A 23,198-nucleotide genomic window follows, 5' to 3' on the forward strand; every position below is an offset into this window, starting at 1 on the left:
AAACCCAGGAGCTTGCACTGTTCTTAGGTAAGGAGTGATGCTGAGGGTGGATCTTACTGTGGAGAATTAGTGGTCTCCCAAAACGAAATGGACAAATAAATCATTTTACAGAATTTTAAGTACCTGTCGTTTCTCTAGCAAAGGACAAAACTACAAAATTCTGGCCCCAAATTAAGTTAACATATTCTGAGTATTTGCACAATAATAGAGATATTGTGAATAGCTTTCATAATGTTCTTGTGTCCATACCCAATGTTTGAAACACAGTTAAGATCAATAATTTTTGGAGGGAGATGACTTTTGATTTAGAATAATACGTTTCAATAAATACCCATATGGTTTTATTTTTATTTTATTTATTTTTTCCCAGTTTCCTTTTGGCATGACATTTCTAACTCTTAAATAGGCTGTAAATCCCTTGAAAACAGATTTTGTTCTGAGAAGCTAAGTTGCGAAAGGTCATTTTGTCACAGGAGGAAGAAACCTTCTATCACAACTTCTTGCTGGAATAAACTGGATGAGTCCCATTTATGAGACATACCAGCTTGAGGCCCCAGATGTAACTACTCCTTTTTTTCCTTCTTCCCTGCTTTTGCAAACTTCCGGTAACAAAACAGACAACACTGTGTGGTGACAAGTATAGCAGCTGCCACACAGGCCAGCAGGAACCCAATCACATCCAAGGAGTGGTACTGAAACCAGGTGAGGTCATGGGAGGCTGGCCTGAGGTGTTTGGCTCCTTTGTGGCGCATGACAAACTCTATCCAGAAGACTGCTCGATCCAGGGGCTTTATAGGCTGATCATGGTGAATTCTTGATAATCTCATAGCATTCTCTTTGTATCTAAAGCAGAAACATAAAGATACCGACATTGAAAGGAAGCTCATTGCCTAATCGTATAATTCCCATGAAAGGTTTTTGAAAAGTGCCATACAAGTGATTCAAAATACATGTCATAGAATTACAGAAGTAGGATATTTTTTTTATTTGGGTCCTCACTGGAGATTTGGCATATAAATTGGAATTTTCCCATCACCAACTATTCTAAGAAGTGAAAATGGAAGTGCAGTGAGGATAGTTTGACCTTTTCTAACAGAAAATGCTATGGGCCCTTGTGACAGCTGTAAATGAGATGGTGGGAATGCACTTATAGCATGATCTCATGAAGCAGCAAAGGGAATTGTGTCATGGTAAGTAAAATGCCACCTCACTGGTCCCTGTGTCTCCACTCTTCTACTCTCTACTCTTCATTTTCCATCATGTAGCCAGTCTGATTTTTGAAACCGATATCAGATCATGGCACTTCCCTGCTCAGAGTTTCCATCTGGCTTCTCATTACCTTTAGAGTAAAATCCAGCTATGGATTTTGGACTATAGGATCTTACAGATACAGCCCCCCAGCAACCTCTCCTCCTGTCACTTTGTCCCATGTATACTCTTTTGTAGGCATAAAGGCCTGCTAGGAGTTCACTGAAGTTGCCAAACATGTCCTCACTTAAGCACCTTTGCACTTTCTGTCTCTCTGCTGGACACTTTTCCCTGCAACACTCCAAAGCTGCTTCTACATCTTGATAATCTATCAAGCTCTGTGTTCCATCTCGGGCTTTTCTGGGTAACACTATCAAAGCACCCTTAGACATTTGGGATGTGTGTGTGTGCGTGCGTGTGTGTGCTGCTCTTTGAAACCTAGAATTCAAAAACATATTTTCCATAATAACATTTAAATATATAACATAAGAAAAATGCACATGGTCTTAACTGAATAGCTCCTCAATTCAAAATTAGCTAGAATATAATTGTGAAGTGGATGTAATAATACACCTACTACTAGGATATTGATATAGGGTATCACATGCTACCCAGAAGGATCCCATCTTCTCTGACCCTTTAAGTCGTCATAGATTAGCTTTTATTATTTATGTATCAGAATAATAAGATAACACTCATTTCCTTTGTCTTTTGTCTAACAGTTGTCAGTTAATTCTATTACTGTATAGCATTCCATTGTTTGGCAATACCACAGAGTATTTCTTCACTTAATGATCAGTGGACATTTGTGTGAACAATATTTTGGCTGTTATTACTAAAGCTGTCATAAAAATCTTGTGTATTTCTTTAGATTACATATTTATACAGTTGTGTTTGTATATAATGTGAAAGTGGAATTGTTGAGAAGAAGGTTATTTACAGTTGTGATCTTATTGACTGAATTATGTAGAAATATATTGCTTAATTTCCAAAATTTAGAGATGTTTCCGTTATCTTTCTTTTTGACAATTTCTATGTGAATTCCAGTAAGGCTGGACAGTATACTGTTGATGATTTATATTTTCCAAATTTACTCTTGGTGTATAGCCCAGCATATGGTTAATTCCAGTACCTATTCCATTCTTGAAATATATGTATTCTCTGTTGTTTTATATATTATTATGTATATGTATGTCAGATAGGTTGTACTTCAAATCGAATCCTTTAAAACATTTAGGAATTTAGTCATTCCATTATCTTCTCCGTCCATCCATCCTTCCTTTCTTCCTTTTTTCTTTCTTTCTTTTTTTTTTTTGTCTTCTTTTTCTATGTTATTGAGAAAGATGTTTGAAAACTCAATATTATGACTGTAGAGTTGTGTATTTGTTTGTTCTTTTGTCTACGTCTGCTGCATTTTGATATTTTCATCGTAGGTGTCACCAGTTACTAATTTGTGTTGTTTTGACAGATCAGTCTATGTATCATTTTGAAATATGTATCTTTATTTTTGTTAGTGATTCTGGAGTACTGTCTGATAGTCACATAGGCACAACATCTTTCTAAATGGTTACTGCTAAAATAGATCATTTTCTACCTTTGTACTTAAATCCTCTTCTACATTTCTGTTTGAACATGTCTTATAAACAGTATATAGTTTTTAAAATGCATTCTGACAACCTTCGTCTTTAAATTATGTAATCTGTTTAAGTTTAATGTAAGTGCTGGCATATTTATATTTTTACCTACTGTCTTATTCTCTATTTTCTGTTCTATTTCTCTAACCTGCCATATATTTCTTTTTCTTTCTTATCTATTTAAAGTATTTTATTAATTCATCATTCTACCATTTCCTTCTCAATACATTTTTTCGGTATTTCTTTAGATGATACCCTCCTAATATAATATTAATACTGATAGCAGTAATAAATACTGAATTCGTGGTTGCTGTGCTAGGCACTACAAATTCCCACATATTATTTTCCTATGTAATATAGAAAATTTCTTTATTTGTCTTATCATCTTTAAAAAGTTTTCTCTTCAAAGGACACAATCAAGAAAGTGAAAAATCAAGTCAACCAGAATGGAAGAAAACATTAACAAATCATATATCTGTTAATGTGTTATATTCATAACACAAAAATTTCTTTAATAAGGTGAGACAATTAATCAAATTTAAAAATTATCAAAGAATTGTAATAGACTTTTCTCTAAAAAGGGCACATGGATGGCAATTGGTAAATGAAAAGATGTTTAAAAACTTGGGCTATAATGGGAATGCTAATCAAGAGCACAAGGAGAGACCACTTCACACTCACTGGGATGTCTGTAATAAAACAGATGATAGAGGCACCCGGGTGGCTCAGTTGGTTAAGCCTCTGCCTTCAGCTCAGGTCGTGATCTTGGGGTTCTGGGATCGAGCCCTGCATCAGGTTCCCTGCTCAGCAGGGAGCCTGCTTCCCGCCCCCCCACCGCCCGCCTGCCTCTCTGTCTACTTGTGATCTCTGTCTGTCAAATAAATAAATAAATCTTTAAAAAACCCAAACCCAGATGATAACAAGTGTTGGTAATGATGTGGAGAGCTTGGATCTCCCATACTCAGCTGGTGGAAATGTAAAATGGTGCATCTCATTTCGATATCAATTTGGCAGTTCCTTACAGAGTTAACATATGACCAGCAATTCTACTAGAATTTCCAAAAATTTCCTCTCACTTCCAAAAGAAGTGACAAATTTTGTTCACACAATAGCATATGTAGTAATATTTATGATTCCTAAATGTGGAAATAACCAAAATGTTCATGAACTGAAGAATGAATAAATAGATTGTAATTTATCCATACCATAGAATATTATTCAGCAATGCAAAACTACCACATCAGTGAAACTCAAAAACATGCCAAGTGAAAGAAACCATGTGCAAACAGCCATAAATTGTATGATTCCATTTGTATGAAATATCCAGAATACAGCAATTAGGAGAACCAGAAAGTAGATTGTTTACTTAAGGCAAGAGGAATGGGAAATGACTTCTAAGTCATATGCAATTCCTTTTTGGGTTAATGAAAATGTCCCAAACTTGGATTATAGTCATGGCTTCATAATTCTGTAACATACTACATATGTTTGGTTTTTGTACTTTAAATATTATGGTATGTACATCCCATATTATAAAATATATTAAAATAAAAATCAAAATTAATTCTTGGGCAAAAAGATTTATAGTTTTGGAAATTCTTGGTACTGAATTGAAAGTTATTTTACATAACTGCAAAGTGTTCATTCTTTCATTTTAGGAATTCTATCATATTTTTAAATATGTGTTCTTACAATTCCATATATAACTTTTGCATTTGCTCATATAGAAAATTGTTGCAGCCCATTAAATCAATGGGGTTAAAAAGCAACTTTGGAATTAATGTCTGGTTGAAAATAAGGGTAGGTTTAAGATTAGTTATACATATTAAAATTTCAAAATTAACTTCTTAAATATAGGACGAAATGCACAATCATCATTGATAGAAGAACCTATCTCTAAATACTATTAATGAAAAAAATTATATTACTCACGAAGGGTTATTAATGACCATCCTCAATGCATTGAGCAAATCTGTACTAGACAGTGTGTGGAAATCCAGACTGACAGCTGCTCCCTTGGCCTTCATGTGAGCAATGTTATCAGGTTGATCCGCAAACAAGGGAATGCCCACCATTGGAATCCCATGGTGGATCGCCTCATAGATGCCATTGGTTCCACCGTGAGTTACAAAGGCTTTGGTTTTTGGATGACCTAGGATTGGATGAATCTCAGCGCATTAGTAATTATAATTCCTAGGAAAAAAAGGAGAGTTTAGCAACATAAGGCACATAGTACAATGCATATGAAATAGCATTAAAATGTCTTTTAGATCCCAGAGCAAGAAAATAAAAAATCTGCTGGAGAAGTCAATGAAAATTTATTTGGTAGTTGTAACTTGAAAAATGGTTACAAAACGACTGAACAGACAGATTGAAAGGGAAAATTCTGGATAAAGAATAGCATGTGCAAAAAAAGAAAAAAAAGAAAAGAAAAGGAGGTGGCATATTAGAACATATTCTCTTAAACAGTAAAGCCACTGAGTTTAACATGTAAAGTGTCAAGGCAACAGGAAGTATGACAGTGGTGGTTCAAGTCGGGGGAAAGAAAGACTGCACTTTATCATGAAATGTGTTATGACTTCATGAAAAAGATTATGGTGTTTTCCTGGAGAAAGTGTAGAGTCAGTGGGAATAATTTTTCATTAGCAGTGAATACCCATGCAGAATGAGAAAAGATAGGAATAAAGTGGGAAAATCAGGAGACAAAGTGATGATCCATTTAGTTATTAAAAATTTATTGGGAGAGGCAAGATGGTGGAAGAGTAAGGGACCTCATTTCATCTTGTCCCTGAATTTAGCCAGATAACTATCAAACCATTCTGACCACCTATGAATTCAACTTGAGATGTAAGAAAAGAATTGCTGAAATTCTACAAATAGAAAAGTGGGCACTTTTTGCAAGGTGGGAGGTGCAGATAAATGAATCTGAAGGTATATTCGGAAGACAAATGGTAGTGGGAGGGAGCGTCCATAAGCTGGCTACCAGAAAGTGATTTAGCCCTGGAGGGCAAATTCAGACTCTTTAGAAGTCCGTTTCAGGGAGAGATGTCCCTGCCTGAATGGTGCTCAGGTGGCCAAGTGGGGCAGAATCCTAGGTGGAACAGTGTGTTCTCAGGATCCCTGGGGTCACAGAAAGAACAGGGGTGCCTGAGCTATAGAATTCTTAATCCATTAGAGAGAAACCAGTTATGTTCAGTGAGACAGGGAGGGGGCTCTCAGTTCAGTTCATAAACTGCAAACTGCACCATGATCGGGTGACCATTCTCTGTGTGTGGGATCTCCAAAGGGCAGAATTGTGGTGACCCTCCACCTTTCCCTGGGAGGATCAGTGTGGGTGCACACCACACATGTCTGCAGTTGGGCACACACCAAACTGAAAACTGCTTATCCCTGAAGATTTGCTGAAGAGAAGGGGCTGTGATCTTTCAGCTCCAGGGCTGGAGACCGGCATGCAGCCATTCTTTTTTTCATCCTCCAAAGAGGCACAGAGGATCTTCAGTGACCAAAAGCCACATAGAGCAATCAGAAAGCTTACACTGAGCCCAGCCAGTGGCAAGGTGTTGTGCAAATCTGCCCAGGCAAAGACACCTGAGAATCAGTGCAGCTGGCCCTTCCCCTAGAAGACCAGCAGAAACAACAGGGAACACCCAGTTTTTGGAGCACAGAGGACTATAAAACTCCAGCACTGGGAGAAAATAGTATATGGAATTCAGTTTTTTTCTCAACAGTCATTTAACTTTCAGTTTAAAATCACTTGTTCTTTTATTCTTTTTTTCCTTTTCAACTGGTTTCTTATTTTATTTTATTTTTTTAAAATATTTTTTATATGTGTGTGTGTGAGAGAGAACAAGCAGGGGGGAATTGTAGAGGGAAAGAGAGAGAGAAGCAGTTTCCATGCTGAGGAGGGAGCCAGATGCAGGGCTTGATCTCAAAACCTGGAGATCACGAGCTGAGCCAAAGGCAAAAGCTTTAGTGGTTGAGCCACCCAGGAACCCCAACTGGTTTCTTATTTTATCAATTCTTTGTTTTTAAGTATTTTTTAACTTTCATTTTTAAATTTACATTTTAAAGATTTATTCTTCATTTTTAGCTTCCTTTCACTGTTTCAATTTTATTTTTGTGTTTATTTGAGTTTTGCTTTCTTTACATTTTTGGGATTTAGTGTCTTGTAACAGACCAAAATACACCCAGAACCAAGTGGATCACCATGTTTTGTCCACCTGGGAGATTATAATCTCTCTCACCACCTTTTTTTTCTTTATCGTTTTAGTTTCTGACCTGTTTGGATTTGTCTAGTATGTGTTTCATTTGATTCGTGGTTGATAAATTTTATTTTATTGCCTCATTCTTCCATTCTTCTCTGGGTAAAATGATTAGAAGGAGGAAATCACAACAAAAGAAAGAACCATAGGTGACTGACTCTGCCACAGATATAATCAAAATGGATATAAGTAAAATGCCAGAGCTGGAAATCAGGATAATGACTATAAAGTTACTAAGTAGGCTTGAAAAAAGCATAAAACACACTAGAGAATCTCCTCATGCAGAAATAAAATATAATCAGGCTTAAATTAAAAATACTTTAACTAAGATGCTATCTAAAATGGATGCTCTTACAGCTAAGGTAAATGAGGCAGAAGAGAGAGTCAGTGACATAGAAGACAAGATGATGGAAAGGAAGGAAGGAAGCCAGAGCAAAGCAAGAAAAACAACTAATGGACCCAGAGGGTGGAGGGGTTTTTGACAAATCGTGATTCCATAAAACAAAATATTATTAGAGATTTTGGGGTCCCAGAGGAAGAGGAAGAGAGGTCCATGAGGCATATTTGAGCAAATCATAGCTGAGAATTTCCCTAATCTGGGGAAGGAAACAGGCATTCAAGTCCAGGAGGCACAGAGAACCCACCTGGAAATCAATAAAAATAGGTCAACACCTTGACACATAAAAATGTAACTTGCAAATCTCAGAGACAAAAAGAAAATCCTGAAAGCAGCTTGGGACAAGAGGTCCATAACCTACAAAGGTAGAGACATTAGACTCACAGCAGACCTATCCAAGAGACCCGGCAAGTCAGAAAAGACTGGCATGATGTATTTAGAGTGCTAAATAAGAAAAATAGGAAACCAAGAATATTTTATCCAATAAGGCTATCATTCAAAATAGGAGAGAGCAAAGGCATCCAGGACAAACAGAAACTCAAGGAATTTCTGATCACTAAACCAGCTCTGAAAGTAATATTAAAGGAGATTCTTTAAGTGAAGACAGAGTCCAAAAGTAACATAGATCAGAAAGGGACAGAGACAACCTACAGAATCAGTGACTTTACAGGTAATACAATAGCACTAAACTCATATCTTTCAGTAGTTACTCTGAATGTAAATGGGCTAAATGGACTAACTGAAATACACAGGGTATCAGATTACATTAAAAAAGCAAGACGCATCAATATGCTGTCTGCAAGAGACACATTTTAGACTCAAAGACACCTTCAGATTGAAAGTGAGGGGGTGGAAAACCATTTTTCATGCTAATGGGCATCAAAAGAAAGCAGGGATGGCAATCCTCATATCACAAAAATCAGATTTTAAACCAAAGACTGTAGAAAGGGATGAGGAGAAACACTATATCATAATTAAAGGGTCTTTCCAACAAGAAGATCTAACAATTATAAATATGTATGCTTCTAACTTGAGAGCAGTGGTTTATATATTAATAATCAAATTAAAGTAACACGTTGATAATAATATAATAATAGGGAATTTCAATATCCCACTCACTGTAATGGACATCTAAGTGAAGATCAACAAGGAAACAAGGGCTTTGGATGACACAGTGGATGAGATGGACTTCACAGATATATACAGAGCATTCCATCTAAAGCAACAGGATACACATTCTTCTCAATTGCACATGGAACATTCTCCAGAATAAATCACATACAGGGTCACAAATTGTTTTTCAGCCCATAACAAAAGATTGGGATTATCCCCGGCATATTTTCAGGGCATAATGCTTTGAACTTGAACTCAATTACAAGAGGATGTTTGGAAGGAACTCAAATACTTGAAGGTAAAAGAGCATTCTACTAAAGAATGAATGGGTCGACCAGGATATTAAAGAAGAATTAAAAAGTTTCATGGAGGGGCGCCTGGGTGGCTCAGTGGGTTAAGCCTCTGCCTCCAGCTCAGGTCATGATCTCAGGGTCCTGGGATCAAGCCCTGCATCGGGATGTCTGCTCCGCAAGCAGGGAACCTGCTTCTCCATCTCTCTCTGCCTGCCTCTCTGCCTACTGATCTCTCTCTATCAAATAAATAAATAAAATTTTAAAAAAAAGTTTCATGGAAACCAATGAAAATGGAAACACAACTGTTCAAAACCTTTAGGATGCAGCAAAGGCGGTCCTAAGAGGGAAGTACATAGCAATGCAAGCCTTTTTCAAAAAAATTAGAAAAGTCTCAAATATACAAGCTAACTTTAAAACTAGAGGAGCTGGAGGAAGAACAGCAAATAAACCTTACACCAACCAGAAGAAAAAATAATAATGATTAGGGCACAAATCAATGAAATAGAAACCAAAAGAGTGGAGCAGATCAATGATACTAGAAGCTCGTTCTTTCAAAGAGTTAATTACATCAATAAATCCCTAGCCACATTATCAAAAAGAAAGAGAAAGGACCCAAATTAATAAAATCATGAATGAAAGAGGAGAGATCATGATCAACACCAAGGAAATACTAATAATTTTAAGTACATATTATGAGCAACTATATGCCAACGAATTAGACAATCTGGAAGGAATGACTGCATTTCTGGAAACGTATAACCTACTAAAACTGAAACAAGAAGAAATAGAAAATGTGAACACACTGATAACCAGGAAGGAAACTGAAGCATTAAGAAGAAATCTCCCAACCAACAAGAGACGAGAGCCGATGGCTTCCCAGGGGAATTCTACCAAACATTTAAAGAAGAAATAATACCTATTCTTCTGAGGCTGTTTCAAAAAATAGAAATGGAAGGAAAACTTCTGAACTCATTTTATGAGGCCAGCATTACCTTGATCTCCAAACCAAAGGCCCCACCAAAAAAGGGAATTACAGAGCAATACCCCTGAGGAACATGGATGCAAAATTTCTCACCAATATACTAGCCAATAAGATCCAAAAGTGCATTAAAAAGATTATTCACCACAACAAAGTGAGATTTATTCCTGGGCTGCAAGGGTGATTCTGCACTCACAAATCAAGCAATGTAATACATCACATTAATAAAAGAAAGGGCAAGAGCCATATATGTCCTTCTCTATTGATGCAGAAAAACATTTGACAAAACACAGTATGTTTCTTGATTGAAACTCTCCACAGTGTAAGCATAGAGGAAACCTATCTCAACATCATAAAAGCCATCTATGAAAAGCCCACAGCGAATATCATTCTCAATGGGGGGAAAACAGAGCTTTTCCTCTAAGGTCAGGAATATGACAGGGATGCCCACTCTCACCATTTTTGTTCAACATAGTACTAGAAGTTCTAGCCTCAGCAGTCAGACAACAAAAAGAAATAAAATGCATTCAAATTGGCAAAGAAGAAGTCAGACTCTCACTCTTTGCTGATGACATGATACCTTATGTGGAAAACCGCAAACACTCTATCTCCAAATTGTTAGAACTGATACTGGAATTCAGCAGGAAATAAAATCAATGTACAGAGATCAGTTGCATTTCTATACACTAACAATGAGACAGAAGACAGAGAAATTGAGGAGTCTATAATATTTAAAATTGCACCCAAAACCATAAGATACATTGGAATAAACCTAACCAAAGAGGTAAAGTATCTGTACTCTAAAAATTACAGAAGACTTGTGAAAGAAATAAAAAAAATATTCCATGCTCATGGATTGGAAGAATAAATATTGTTAAAAATTCTATGGTACCCAGAACAATCTACACGATCTGTGCAATCCCAATCAAAATACCATCAAAATTTTTCAAAGAGCTGGTACAGATAATCCTAAAATTTGTATGGTTCCAGAAAAGACCCCAAATGTTGAAAAAGAAGTGTTGAGAGAAGAATGTTGAAAGGAATGTTGAAGAAAGGAATGTTGAAAAAGAAAACCAAAGTTGGTGGCATCACAATTCTGGACTTCAATCTCTATTACAAAACTGTAATCATCAAGACTGTATGGTGTTGGCACAAAAACAGATACTTAGATCAATGGAAAAGAAGAGAGAACCCAAAAATGAACCCTCAACTTTATGGCCCACTAATCTTTGACAAAGCAGGAAAGAATATCCAATGAAAAAAGGACAGTCTCTTCCATCGATTGTGCTAGGAAAATTGGACAGCCACATGTAGGAGAATGAAACTGGACTATTTCTTACACCATGCACAAAGATAAACTCAAAATGGATGAAAGACCTAACTGTGAGACAGGAATCCACCCAAATTCTAGAGAACACAGGTAGCAACCTCTTCAACCTCAGCCACAGCAACTTCTTGCTAGACATGTCTCCAACGGCAAGGGAAAGAAAGCAAAAATGAACTGTTGGGACTTCATCGAGATAAAAAGTTTCTGCACAGCAAAGGAAACAGTCAACAAAACTAAAAGGCAACCTACAGAATGGGAGAAGATATTTGCAAATGACATATTAGATAAAGGGCTGATATCCAAGATCTATAAAGAACTTACCAACATCAACACCCAAAAAACAAATAATCCACTCAAGAAAGAGACAGAAGACATGAACAGACATTTCTGCAAAGAAGACATGAAAATGGCCAACAGGCACATGAAAAAATGCTTAACATCCCTTGGCATCAGGGAAATACAAATGAAAACCACAGTGAGATACCACCTTACACCAGTCAGAATGGCTAAAATTAACAAGACAGGAGACAACAAATGTTGGTGAGGATGTGGAGAAAGGGGAACCCTCTTACACTGTTGGTGGGAATGCAAGCTGGTGCAGTCACTCTGAAAAATATCATGGAGGTTCCTCAGGATGTTAAAAACAGAGCTACCTTATGACCCAGCAATTGCACTTCTAGGTATTTGCCTCAAAGATACAAATGTATTGACCTGAAGCAGCACTGCTATAACCCCCAGTGTTTATAGCAGCAATGTCCACAATAGCCAACCTGTAGAAAGAGCTGAGATATCCACAGACAGAGGAGTGGATAAAGATAATGTGGTATATTTATGCAATGGAATATTAACCATCAGAAAGGTTGAATACTTACCATTTACATTGACAGGGATGGAACTGGAAGGTATTATGCTGAATGAAATAAGTCAATCAGAGAAAGGCAATAATCTTATGCTTTCACCCATATGTGGAATATAAGAAACAGCACAGAGGATCATAGGAGAAGGAGGGAAAACAGAAAGGAAAGAAATCATACAGGGAGACAAACCTATGGTTTGTCCCTTTAGGGGCATACTAAGGGTTGCTGGAGGGTAGGTGGATGGGGGATGGGGTAACTGGGTGATGGACATTAGGGAGGGCACTTGATGTGATGAGCAGTGGGTGTTATATGCAATTGATAAATTATTGAACAGTACAACTGAAACTAATGATGCACTCTATGCTGGCTATTTGAATTTAAATTAAAAATTTAAAAAAATTTACCCTTGAGAAGTAATTACACCTGAAATAAAGATACTTTGATTCTGGCCATAAGGAATGTGACTGTGTATAATAACATGCCGTATCTGATCTTTGTCCCCCTAGCACTGCAAAATAAATGTAAGGAAAGTAAGATTTGTTTTGGGATTTTTCAATAATAAATATTCAATCAATTTGCTTCTTGATAACTCTTATCATTTTGTTTAGCATTAGTTTTAATTTAGTGTTCTCCAGATTCTTACCAAGAAGGTCATTCTGGGGGAGCCACTCATAGAGCCGAGTATTTGGTCCTAAGTTGTCTGGTTTCTTGCCAGCAAATCTCCATAGAACCTGTTAAAGAAAATCCCTTATTTCATGAGTTGAAACTTTGAAGTTATAGCATATTAGAATTTTAAGAAATTAAGAGATAATCTAGTTAGACCTCTTTCACTGACTGATACAAATAAGGACAAAAATATTAAAAATGAGACTACCAAAATGCTGGTATAATAAAATACCCACATTTTTAACTTACTTTTATATTCAATCAGGTATGAATGTAATCATGATGTTTCACACATAGAGATTAGACAAATGAGATTAACAGTGACAAATACAAGTATTTAAGAAATGTTTAGGTAGTTAATATAAATCTAGTGGAAACAACTTGGAAATTACTAAGATCTACATATTTGTTTTGTTTTATCTATTATAATTGCTATCATCTTCCAATGTAATATTACCTATTTATTTCATTTGAAGTGTTACAGGAGGGAGGTCATGTATATCCACTTGTTCCATATGTTATTTTATTAGAGTTTTACATCTTTTGAAATACAAAAAAGCTAAGTATGCAATCTGTTGTTTGTGGGAGATAAATATTTCTGCTTACCAGTGATTTTTTAATATAAATAACTTCTCTTAGTACATATAATTTCTTTTACATTACTAATTATTAGGCACTACCTCCAAGAAAAAGGTAATTTTTACATGAATCCTGATTATTATTACTATTTCTTGATTTGGAAATTCTTTAAATGTTACAAAGAAGAGCCTATTGGAACTTCAGAAATAAAAGTGCAGCTGTTGAAAAACATCCCAAACTGTGATGATGCTACATTTTATTTAACCAATTGTTAACACTGCAGTGATGCATTACAAAACATTGATAGCATGGATTAATATGAGTTCTACACCCAAGCAATTTCCATTCCAAGTACCAAAATAGACTGATTTCAGAATTCCCCAGGAATCCACATAAACTGGATGATGGTTTACATTGGTTAACACATATTTGTTATGCAAATGTACAAGTAACTTTACATATTAAGTGAACATTAGCATAAAGAGAAACTGTATCAGTAAACCAGAAAGTAGTTCACAAACACCCAAATACTCCAGGTGTTTTCTATATATCGGAAAATAATCTACTACTATATTTTATGTAAAAAGAGGAACTTGAAACTTTCCCTTCCTAGGCTTGTTTCTGGTTGACTCCTTAATATATTTCCATTTCCTTCCTTAATCAGGAGGAGTTACTATTCTGCTAAGTTAAAGTCCTTTTGGAACCACATATTACTAAGTACAGGGTCACCTAGAGGGGTGGACTCATCTCCTCCCTTTTCATTTATTTTACTCTTAACAGAGTCCACTCCACCATTTGTGTCAGTTTTTCTTTTTCCCTGAATCATCTAGGCTGGGCGATTGCCAAAATATAGCTTGGTGAGCCTTGGCAGCTCTTTCTCTGAACAGCATACTGAGTAGGCTTTTCTCAAAAATTTAGTGAGAGGAAAAGAAACCTGGATTATCCAATGAGCAAAAACTGCATGGAGTTTCCAGACTTTTATTAGTTCCTGCTTAACATAACTGTTGAAATTCAACTCCTTTCCGAGAACATCTATGTGTTTTTCAGTGCCCTTGAAAATCCTGTAAGGAGAAGGAGGGAATGACAGGGCAGAATTTGGTGATTTCTGTATCTGCCCACGATACATTATAATAGCAAACGTTACACTGTATCTCCTAAATATATACCTCCTAAATATATTTCTTTCTGATCTCAATGTTAATGCCAAAGTTATTATCAAAACACCTTCTGTACTACTTTACCATCTGCCATGTATATTTTGCTCATATCTGAGATAAATTGGAGCTATCATCATGGTTTCCATGCCATGAAGGAAACGGTAAACAAACTCTTTACACAGTTTAACACTCACTAAGTAGTTGTATAGGATTCAGTTACTTTATCTAACCTTTTGTGGAATCTGTGCAAGGGCTGATGCGATCACATTGGCTTTTTCCTCTGGCAGGTTAGTGACCATAGACCCTAGTGTAAACACCACAATACCATTTTCTCCAGAGCTCTGGACAAACTCTTCCATTTCCTGTGAAGAAAAAATTTGTTCCATTACAAAAGAGGAACACCACAGCAAACACTATTAAACAAATTTCTACAGGGGTGCCTGGGTGGCTTAGTCAGTTAAGTATCTGACTCTTGATTTTACCTCAAGTTGTGATCTCAGGGTTGGGCGATTGAGCCCTGAGTCTGGCTCTACACTCAGTGGAGAATCTGCTGGGTCTTCTGTCTCTCCCTCTGCTCCCCTCCCCTATCCCCCATCTCTCTCTCAAATCAATAAATCTCAAAAAAAAAAAAAATCTTCAAACAGCGAAAGAGAGATACCAAATAGTATCAGGAGTTTCAGAGTAATGTCTGTTTTTATCTTTAAATTGTGGTGAAATACACAAAAAATTAACCATTTTAACTATTCCTGGGTATGTAGTCAATAATGTCTATATCTGCACTGCTGGGTAACCAATCACCAGATCTTTTTCATCTTGCTAAACTGAAATTCTGTGCCCATTATATAACAATTCCTCATTCCCTCCTTCACCATCTTTAGCAACCATCATTATACTTTGTATTTCTATGAATCTGACTAATCTGCATACCTCGCATATCAGTGGAATCATACTGTATCTGTCTTTTGTGATTGCTCCCTTTCCCTTTCTGTAACATCCTGGAGCTTTTCCACTTTAGAGTATGTGTTCAACGTTTCTTCTGTTTTATGACTAATATTCCGTTATTTGTAAATACATTATATTTATGGATTTATCTGTCCCTGGACACTTGTGTTAGACTGAATAGAACTTTCACCAGTTTTACCTCAGGATTTAGACTTTGAGAAAGTTACCATACACACTTAAACATTTTGCATTCAAAATTGGTATTAGGTTAACCCTGAAATAAGATCTTAGTTTCAACTTATTACCAATAAAAAGGTGGACAACGAGATGTTGAAGAGACCATAAAATCATTCAGTAAGGGATGCTTGTTTTTCTTATGTCTTAAAGGTACAATATCAACTTAAAACATATTACTTTATTGCTTTCTTTCATAGAGTATCATCTTATACACTAACAGAATTATTTTGCAATTTTATGCTATGAATATTTTTCAGGTATAAGTGGTAGAAATAATTTGGTCCTTATTAAATATGCAGAATTTGTGGTCCTTATTATATACAAAATGTAGTTTTTTCTATGCTCATTATGTCGAGAACCATGTTTCCCCAATGACTTTTTTTGTTTAGATTTTATTTATTTGTTTGTCAGAGGGAGAGAGCACAAGCAGGCAGAGTGGCAGGCAGAGGCAGAGAGAGAAGCAGGCTCCCCGCTGAGCAAGGAGCCCAAAGCAGGAGTCCATCCCAAGACCCTGGGATCATGACCTGAGCAGAAGGCAGCCTCTTAAGTGACTGAGCCACCCAGGTGTCCCTCCCCCAGTGCTCTTTACTGAGATTTTATTCAGCCTTGGTGTGTGGCAGAAAACACGTGTTCTCATAGGCTAAGCAAACCCATTAATGCTCTAAGATGTCAAGGCTTGGGATCTCAAATGAGGAATTGTGTAAATGTTGGAGTGACAGCAAGTGAACATTGGATTTGACTGCAGATATTGTTGGGACAAACAAACATTGTTGAGGAATGATATTTCTAAGTAGAATACTAGTTAAATGCCTCAGAGCAAATAAAACAAATGAGACAGGAATCAGTTACCTTAGGCAGGGGTTTGGCAGGTTTACAGTGGAGTCCTCCAACAAACTCAAAATTTGGTAGAAGGGGGCGAGGAAATTCAAAATCCCAGTAGGTTCGAATGAGCCATATTTGAGCCTTCCCCCTTAACTCAGATAATGTAGTGGGTCTTCCTGAAAGGGGGGGGGGGGGACGACAAACATCACATTAGTAAGAGAAAGGAGAAAAACCATATGATCATTTCCATATATGCAGAAGAAGCATTTGACAAGGGTACACATCTATTCATGATAAAAACTCGCAACAAAGTTGGTTTAGAGGGAACATACCTCAACAAAATAAAGGCCTTATATGGAAAACCGACAGTGAACATCATATTCAATGAGGAACAACTGAGAGCTTTCCCCCCAAAGTCAAGAACAAGACAAGAATGTCCACTCATGACTTTTATTCAACATAGTACTATATGTCCTGGCTAGAGCAATCAGACAACAAAAAGAAAGAAAATCCATTCAAATTGGTAAGGAAGAAGCAAAACTTTCACTATTTGCAGATGGCATGATATTATAGGAAACACTAAAGAAAGACTTAGTATCCAAAATATATAAAGAACTTATACAACTCCATACCCCAAAACCAAATAATCCAATAATAAAAAAAAAGGATAGAAGACATGAACACACATTTCTCCAAAGAAGGCATACACTTGACCAAAAGACACATGAAAAGATGCTCAACACCGCTCATCATCAGGGAAATACAAATCAAAACTCCAATGAGATATCAGCGCACATTTTTCAGAATGGCTAAAATCAAAGCCACAAGAAACAAGTGTGGAGGTTTCTCAAAAAGTTAAAAATTGAAGTACCTTTTGATTCAGCAATTGCACTACTAGGTATTTACCCAAAGCATACAAAAATACTTATTCAAAGGGATAGAGAAACATTGGGGTCAATGTTTATGGCAGCATTATCTACAATAACCAAATTATGGAAACAGCTTAAGTGCTCATCAGCTGATGAATGGCTAAAGAAGAAGTGGTATATTTATATAATGAATATTATTCAGCCATAAAAAAAGAATGAGAGCTTGGGGCACCCAGCTGGCTCAGTTGGTTAAGCATCCACCTCTTGGTTTTGGCTCAGGTCCTGATCTAGTGGTCATGGGATGGAGCCTCAAGTGGGGCTCTGTGCTCAGTGTGGAGTATACTTCAGATTCTCTTTCTCTCTTTATCCCTCTCTCTCTCTCAAATAAAGAAATAAAATATTTTTTAAAAAATGAAATCTCACAATTTGCAATGACATGGATGTAGCTAGAGAGTATTATGCTAAATAAAATAAGTCAATCAGAGAAAGACAAATACCATATGATTTTACTCATATGTGGAATCCAAACACAAAAGAATCCAAACAAAAAAGCAAAAGACAAAGAGAGAGAGAAAGAGAGAGACCACCATAAAATAGACTCTTCACTCTAAAGAACAAACTGTGTTACTAGAGGCACCGTGGGTTAAGTGGATGGGTGTAATAGGTGATGAGGGATTAAGGAGAACACTTTGGATGGGCACAGAGTGATGTGCAGAATTGTTGAATAACTATATTGTACACCTGAAACTAATAGAACAGTCTGTTAACTATACCAGAATTAAAATGAAAATTAAAATTGATGTCAGGATATAAAATCAATGCAGAAACCAGTTGCATCTTTATACACCAACAACAAGACAGAAGAAAGAGAAATTAAGGAGTCAATCCCATTTACAATTGCACTCAAAACCATAAGATACCTAGGAATAAACCTAACCAAAGAGGCAAAGAATCTATACTCAGAAAACTCTAAAGTACTCATGAAAGAAAGTGAGGAAGACACAAAGAAATGGAAAAACGTCCCACGCTCATAGATTGTAAGAACAAATATTGTGAAAATGTCTCTGCTACCTAGAGCAATCTACACATTTAATGCAATCCCTATCAAAATACCATCGATTTTTTACCAAAGAAATGGAACAAATAATCCTAAAATCTATATGGAACCAGAAAAGTCTCCAAATAGCCAGCGGAATGTTGAAAAAGAACGTAAAAGTTGGTGGCATAACAATTCCAGACTTCAAGCTCTATTACAAAGCTGTCATCATCAAGACAATATAGTACTGGCACAAAAACAGACACATAGATCAATGGAACAGAATAAAGAGCCCAGAAATAGACCATCGCCTCTATGGTCAACAAATCTTTAACAAAGCAGGAAAGAATGTCCAATGGAAAAAAGACAGTCTCTGCAACAAATGGTGTTGGGAAAATTGGACGGCCACTTGCAGAAGAATGAAAATGGGTCATTTCCTTACACCACACACAAAAGTAGACTCCAAATGGATGAAATACCTCAATGTGAGAAAGGAATCCATCAAAATCCTTGAGGAGAACACAGGCAGCAACCTCTTTGACTTCAGCCGCAACAACTTATATATATAATGGAATATTATCCAGCCATCAAAAGAAACGAAATCTTGCCATTTGCAATGGCGTGTTTGGAACTAGAGGATAGTATACTAAGCAAAATAAGTCAATCAGAGAAAGACAATAATCATGTGACCTCTCTGATATGAGGAATTTGAGAGAAGAGGTGGGGGTTTGGAGGGGTAGTGATGGAAGAAATGAAACAAGATGGAATCAGGAGGGAGAAACACCATAAGAGACTCTTAATCTCATGAAACAAATTGAGGGATGCTGGTGGGTGGAGAGGTAGGGATAGGGTGGCTGGGTTATGGACATTGGGGAGGGTATATGCTATGTTGAGTGCTGTGAAGTGTGTAAGACTGATGATTCAGACCTGTACCCCTCTGGCAAATAATACATTATATGTTAAAAAAATATTAAAACTTGGTAGAAAAATAAAAGTAAACAAATAAATAAGTTAAAAAACCCTAAAACAAGCGACAGGTTGAGGAAATGAGAGTAATGTATTGTGAATATACTTGGGTATTTTCTGAAAGGAATTTGGAATAATTTATTGAAAAATATTTAAAAGTATTTGTAGCTTGATAATAGAACACATATATGATACAAACATGTATAATGATGCAAATATATATTTACAAACTTATATATGTTGTTCATATGTATATATGAAAGACAATGTGTAAGTCTCATTTTTAACATCACAGTAGTACATTCACAATCATAAACAATTATTAAACCTAAGCCACTATCAAATTAAACATACATTTATTTCCTTTGAAATGCTGCAAAAGTAACAGATGCAAATGTAAACAATTATTTGAGCTCCCCAATCAATTAAGCAATGGAAACTACTTCCTTAGAGTACTCAGTCTCATTTCTATAATTTAGCAAGTTATTCCCTTGATCTTAGATTTTCTAAGAAAACTGTGAAGTTTTGAAAGTATGACTTGTCTCCTTATACTTATCATTGCCCTTAGTTCACATTAGGAGCATAATAATAGTATTATACATATATATATTGTATTATTATATTATATTATATATTATATTATATGTTATATATTATAATATATTATTATATTATTATTATTAAATAATATTTGCAAATAACAGCAAATAACAGCTGGAATATTTTCATCAAGTATGGAAATAGATATGTGCACTATTAATTTTGACTCATTTTTTCTTTAGTGGAGTAACATAGTTTTCAAAAAAGTGAACTATTAATGTGTATGTGGAACCTTCAACAAGATTTTAGGCCTTTAAATCATGATTTATAATCCCTGATGAAAGAATTTGTGATCATTAGAAACTTCTTATTATAGGTTCCTGAGTCTGGGATAGAGCCAATATTTCCTCCAGTTGTGAAGGAATCTTTCAGGTAATATGAAAAAACATTTTTATTTTTAAATTTAAAAAGGGAAACATGTGGAAATAATATCCTCAATACTCTATAGACAGTTGTACTAGAAATATGTGACTCCTCAATTAACATCTCTGCTTTCATCAAGATAGTGAAATTTCTAATGTCCTTTTTTAAAAAATGATTTTATTTATTTTACAGTGAGAGAGAGCAGAAGCAGGGGAAGAGGCAGGCAGAGCAAGAGGGAGGCAGAGGCTCCCTGCTGAGAGAGAGCCCAGTTCAGGGCTCAATCCAAGGACCCTGGGATCATGACCTGAGCTGAAGGCAGACGCTTAAACAACTGAGCACCCAGGAACCCCTCTAATGCCTTTTTTTTCTTTTCAAATGGGAAAAGTAAAGTAAAATGTATATGTAGGAAACAGGCACAGCAGAGAGGATTTTTAAGGCAGTGAAACTACTCTGATATAATAGTGGTGTATACATATCGTTATAAACTTGCTAAAACCTACAGAATATACACCACCAAAAGTGAACTCCACTATAAATTATAGACTTTGGATGGATAATAATGTGTCAATGTAGGTTCACCAGTTGTAACAAATGTACCACTCTGGTGGGGGATGCTGATAATGCGGGACCTTATGCATGTGTGGGGGCAAGGGTTATCTGGGAAATCTTGACTCCATATGCTGTCATTTAAAATTATTCTAAAAAGTAAAGCATATCAAAAGTAATATTTTCAACCTGTATTTAATAAATAACAAAGGAAATTTAAAACACTTTATCCAGAAAAAAGTAAAAAAAAATTAAGTATTACAAACACACAATGAATAGATATGTAATTGCTTCAGGAAATCCTTAGTGCTTTAATTTGTGGTTATTGAATTCCTGGCGTGTAATGTACTCACTAATGGATGACACAGTTGGAACTGGTCCTGTCATATAAGTCTTTCCATAATATTTGTGAGATTGGAAGATCATTTTATATTATCCTTTCATCATTTCATTTATAAAAGACAAATTCTTCTGACTTAATACAAACTCACCTTCCTAGGCACTAGGAATTAAGACTTTATGTCACCAACTAGAAACATGACTTACCTAGTACTTCACTGTAAAACTGATCCCAAAACGTCTCATTATATGTTTGGAACCAGAAGTCAAAATAAAGCACATATATCATATTTTTTACTCTCTCCATGAATGTCATTTGATCACTTAATTCTGACAAAATAATAGGTACATAGGATGGAGGGAAAGAAAGTCCTCCACTTTTTTTTTCAAATTCATAGCCAGGAGAGAAGCGAAGACTGTACACTAAAGGTATTTTAAGTAGCTCGGCCAGCAGCTCACCACAGGGTCCAATGGTGTCTGCAAGAATGACATCAAACCTCGATTCTTGTAGTTTTGTCATGAGCTTCCTGTTCAAAACCACATCTTCACAGAGCTTTTGAACAGAGACTGAATATTTCCACAAAATTTCTTGCATTTGTGAAAAATATGTCCAAAATGTATCTCTTGGCAAGTTATATATCCATATATCGAGCATTTCTCTGATTGAATCCTTAAAATTATCTTTAAGTATGGATGTAGGGAAAATCTCATATTTGATAGCAGATGATTTGCTCGGATCAACAAGAATGGAAGCTGAAGATGTCAGAACAGTCACTTCGTGACCTCTCTGGACAAGTTCATCGAGGATTGTCTTTATGTTGATCCAGTGGCTATATTCTGTGGGCCACACCAGCACCTTTCCACAACTCCCAGAGCTGAAGTAACAACTCAGCTGTAGCAGCAGAAGAACGGAAATCCACTTCGCAGACATCCTGATGGAATGCAATGCTTCTTTGCAAATTCTTGTTTCCTTGTCCCATTGCTTGTATTTATAGTCAAGGAGAAATCACTCAGTAAGTTAAAGTATAACTCTCACATTTCAAAGTAAACAGATTATGTGAACAGTCAGATTATTTGGATGGCAAACGGAAAGGGGTACAGGCAGATGATTTCATCTGTACACAAATGTTTAATATTTGTTTGATGCTTATAAGTTCTACCATCTAGCTAAGAGCCAATGACCTAACATGTGCAAGTCACCTGTCTTATGTAATATATTTTGGAAGAATGTCAGTGACAGTGGTGAGAGGTCACTGTCTGCAGTCCCAGTGACAGAAGAATTAAAGTTATTTTACAGGTGAATATTATTTCTTGGATATGATGGTTCAAGAGATTTTTGTTTTGTTTTGTTCATAAAAATTTGGTTGACATGTAATTCATATGCTATACAATTGTCAGATTTTAAGTCAGATTTAATTGTCAGATTTTAGTGGTTCATAGTATATTCACAGAATTGTGCAACCACCATGATGATCAATTTTAGAGCCCTTTTGTCACCCCAAATGGGAACTTTTACCCTCTAATGAAACTGCATTTTCTTCATCTCCCAGCCTTAGTCAACATTTTATCTACTTTTTGTCATATTTACCATCTGTTCTGTGCATTTCATATAAATGAAATTATACAACATGTTGTCTTTTGTGACTGGCTCCCTTAATTAGCATAATGTTTTATGTTAGGAATTTGTTTTCTGGCTTTATTGAGATATCATTATTATTACATTGTGCATATATGACTTGCTTCCCTTATATACTGTGAAATGTTTGCACCACAGGATTATTTAACACATCCATCACCTCATGAATTTGTGTGTGTGTGTGTGTGTGTGTGTGTGTGGTGAGGGCTTTTTAAAAATCTTTTTTTATTACTTTTTTTTAAAAGCATAGTTAACACACAATGTTACATTAGTTTCAGGTTACAACATAGTGACTCAGCGAGTCTCTCTGGTTTGTCATTCTCACAAGTG

General features: G+C 36.0%; 1 protein-coding gene across 2 annotated transcripts; it reads right to left on the reverse strand.

The window, feature by feature from the left end:
- Nucleotides 1-336: 336 nt before the first annotated feature.
- On the reverse strand, nt 337-22,189 carry LOC308338562 (UDP-glucuronosyltransferase 2B31-like). Of its 2 annotated transcripts, none has more exons than XM_080796763.1 (6): nt 21,692-22,189; nt 16,541-16,689; nt 14,743-14,874; nt 12,754-12,841; nt 4,815-5,034; nt 337-843 (listed from the first exon to the last, which is right to left on the reverse strand). In XM_080796763.1, exons 1-6 carry the CDS (start codon nt 22,161-22,163, stop codon nt 564-566), a joined length of 1,341 nt encoding a protein of 446 aa, XP_080652889.1. In that variant the 5' UTR covers nt 22,164-22,189; the 3' UTR covers nt 337-563. The 2 variants fall into 2 exon arrangements, with proteins under 2 accessions (XP_080652889.1, XP_080652888.1); XM_080796762.1 differs by having other exon boundaries at nt 21,440-22,189.
- Nucleotides 22,190-23,198: the final 1,009 nt, after the last annotated feature.

The sequence above is a fragment of the Martes martes genome (assembly GCF_963455335.1).
Source record: "Martes martes genome assembly, chromosome: 2".
Lineage (NCBI taxonomy): Eukaryota > Metazoa > Chordata > Mammalia > Carnivora > Mustelidae > Martes > Martes martes.